General features: G+C 44.7%; 1 protein-coding gene across 1 annotated transcript; it reads right to left on the reverse strand.

Moving 5' to 3' along the window:
• Positions 1–252: 252 nt before the first annotated feature.
• On the reverse strand, positions 253–2,118 carry FOXL3 (forkhead box L3). Its single transcript, XM_032197753.1, has 3 exons — positions 2,001–2,118; positions 1,086–1,254; positions 253–735 (listed from the first exon to the last, which is right to left on the reverse strand). Exons 1-3 carry the CDS (start codon positions 2,105–2,107, stop codon positions 253–255), a joined length of 759 nt encoding a protein of 252 aa, XP_032053644.1. The 5' UTR covers positions 2,108–2,118.
• Between the last annotated feature and the right edge of the window lie 237 nt (positions 2,119–2,355).

Raw genomic sequence — 2,355 nt, forward strand, 5'->3', positions numbered from 1 at the left:
CCAGGATATTTTAGAGTACAAAGCTATAATTTCATGGATTTCAGCATAGCAAAAACTGATACTGGTTAAAGTTATTTAGACTTTAACCTTAGCAAAGTTCTTAGGGGATAGACAGAGTACCAGCTGGTGAATCAGTAACCCTTTCTGTATACTGCTCAGGAAGAGAAAAAAAGAGGCAGATGGCTGATTTTCAGTGACATGAGGCTGCTGAATACACTGCAACTCAGATTTTGTTACCACATCTAAATAACATCACATTGTCCAAAATTGGAGATTAATCTGCTGGGCCTCCAATAGATGATATTTGTTATCTTGCATATTGTACTGAGATCTCAGGACAGGCAAGGGGTCGGGGGCTGAAAGAATGTAATCGATGCTGAATTTAATTTCAGAATCCGATTTTGCTAAGGAGGAATTGCTCAGGCTCTGCCTGCTGGTCATGTTGTTTGGAGCAAACCCACGAGGCTCCAGTAGTCTTGGTCCTGATCCAATACTTTCGTGTTTACTTTCAGAAGAGGAAATACTGTTAAAAGCAGAGTCCATAGGAGACATATCGGGGGATGAAGGACGTTTCCCTCTGCTTGATCTCTGCTCTTTATGTTCCCTTTTCATGTTCCTCCTCCTCCGTCTTCTCCTATAATTCCCATTTTCAAAGAGATCCAGCATGGATTCACATCCCGTTGCAAAGCTCCAATAGTTTCCTTTCCCCTTCTCATTCCCTTCTGTTCTGGGAACCTGTATTTATTTAAAGGCAGTTCAGTATTTGTATGTGTTACAGATGCTGCTGCTTAACATCTGCATTCATTTACATTCAAGAATGGTGTAAACACATCTGACAAGACTTTTAAGCCTATTCTCTTTCATTATATGAATAGGATGTAAACTCTAGCCTCTTCAATTTGTTATCTATTAGCATACATCAGACAAGGACATACTCTTTATCTCTATAACTGACAACTCAGGACGATTTTAAATGATTTGCAGCTCAGCTGCTCTTTTTCCTTCTTTCCTAGTGATGGGATTATTCCTGCATATTTTTTCAGCCATGCACAGTGTGTATGTAAATATATAGTTATAGGTCTTACCTTCACAAAACAACTGTTTAATGATAAGTTATGTCGGATGGAGTTCTGCCAGGCTCTTTGATTTGATCTGTAGTAAGGAAATTTCTTCATTATAAAGTCATAAATGCCAGAGAGGGTGACTTTATTTGAAGGACTTTGCTGGATGGCCATTGCAATTAAGGCAATGTAGCTGAAAAAAGGAAAACTTGCTGTTACAGCGTCACCTTGCCCACATATTCCATTATTAGGACTACACAGGTAAGCGTGTGTCTATAAGCCCACTTCCAAAAGTTCTCCTTTTCTGCACCCTGCGCCCTGGTCTCCAGTTCTGCACCCTAACCCGAGATGTCTGAGGGACGAGCCCTGAGCGCAGTCACTGCCTCTGCTCTCCAATAACCAGCACAAAACACAGGCATTACTTCCAGGGAGCAGAGTCCCAGAGGATTAAAGAAAGTTCAGCCACCTCTCAAACCCCATCAGAAAAGTTTCCCTGGGCTGAAAGGCTGCTGTGAGACCGACCAGGCTCAGAGCCCTGTTACCAGAGATCTTGCCTGCTCCTGGAAAGGACCTGTGAGCACTACACTGTGCATCTTTCCACCACAGCACCGATTATCTACTTCCAACTCCCCCACTGGCAAGTTGCACATTTAATTCCCCTTCTCCTATGGCTCCTGGAGGTCAAAAGAGACCATTTGAGGTCTGGTCGCTCAACAGCATGCCAGAGTTGCTGTGACCCCGCACGAGAAGAAACAAATCATGAACACTTCAGACACAGAGAGGGGGGGAAATTTGCCCACCACGGTGTCAACACCAGGACCAGCCCCACCATGCACACCTGGGGCAAGGTACCCCACTGCCCTGAGTGCTCTGATCCCACTCTCCCAGAGCTCAAAATCCTCCCCAGAGACGAGGGGACTTGGAAAAACTTCATCTTACCTATATGCCGGTCTGGTGAATTTTTTCTCTTCGTCAGAACTACAGGTAGGATAATCATCCCCATCATAATTAAAGCAGTTATAGGGGTACTGTGTGTTGTCAAACATCGTCCTGCTCCTTGCTCAGCTCCTGTGGAGTGAGAGAGATGGAGTGATGTTTCTCAGAGCTAGGGCTCCCTCCTCCCTTCTTCCCTCCCCTCTGTCTGCCTCGTTCCCTCTCTCCCCCCTCCTCACTCTCCCTCTCCTCCGTACACACATACTCTCCCTGTTGGGGTGGGGATTGTTTTTGCAATTCTTGCATCCCAGACAGCCCGCCTGTTAGCATATAATTTTTTTTTTTTTTTTTTTTTTGGGGG

The sequence above is a fragment of the Aythya fuligula genome, chromosome 15, assembly GCF_009819795.1.
Source record: "Aythya fuligula isolate bAytFul2 chromosome 15, bAytFul2.pri, whole genome shotgun sequence".
Taxonomy (NCBI): domain Eukaryota; kingdom Metazoa; phylum Chordata; class Aves; order Anseriformes; family Anatidae; genus Aythya; species Aythya fuligula.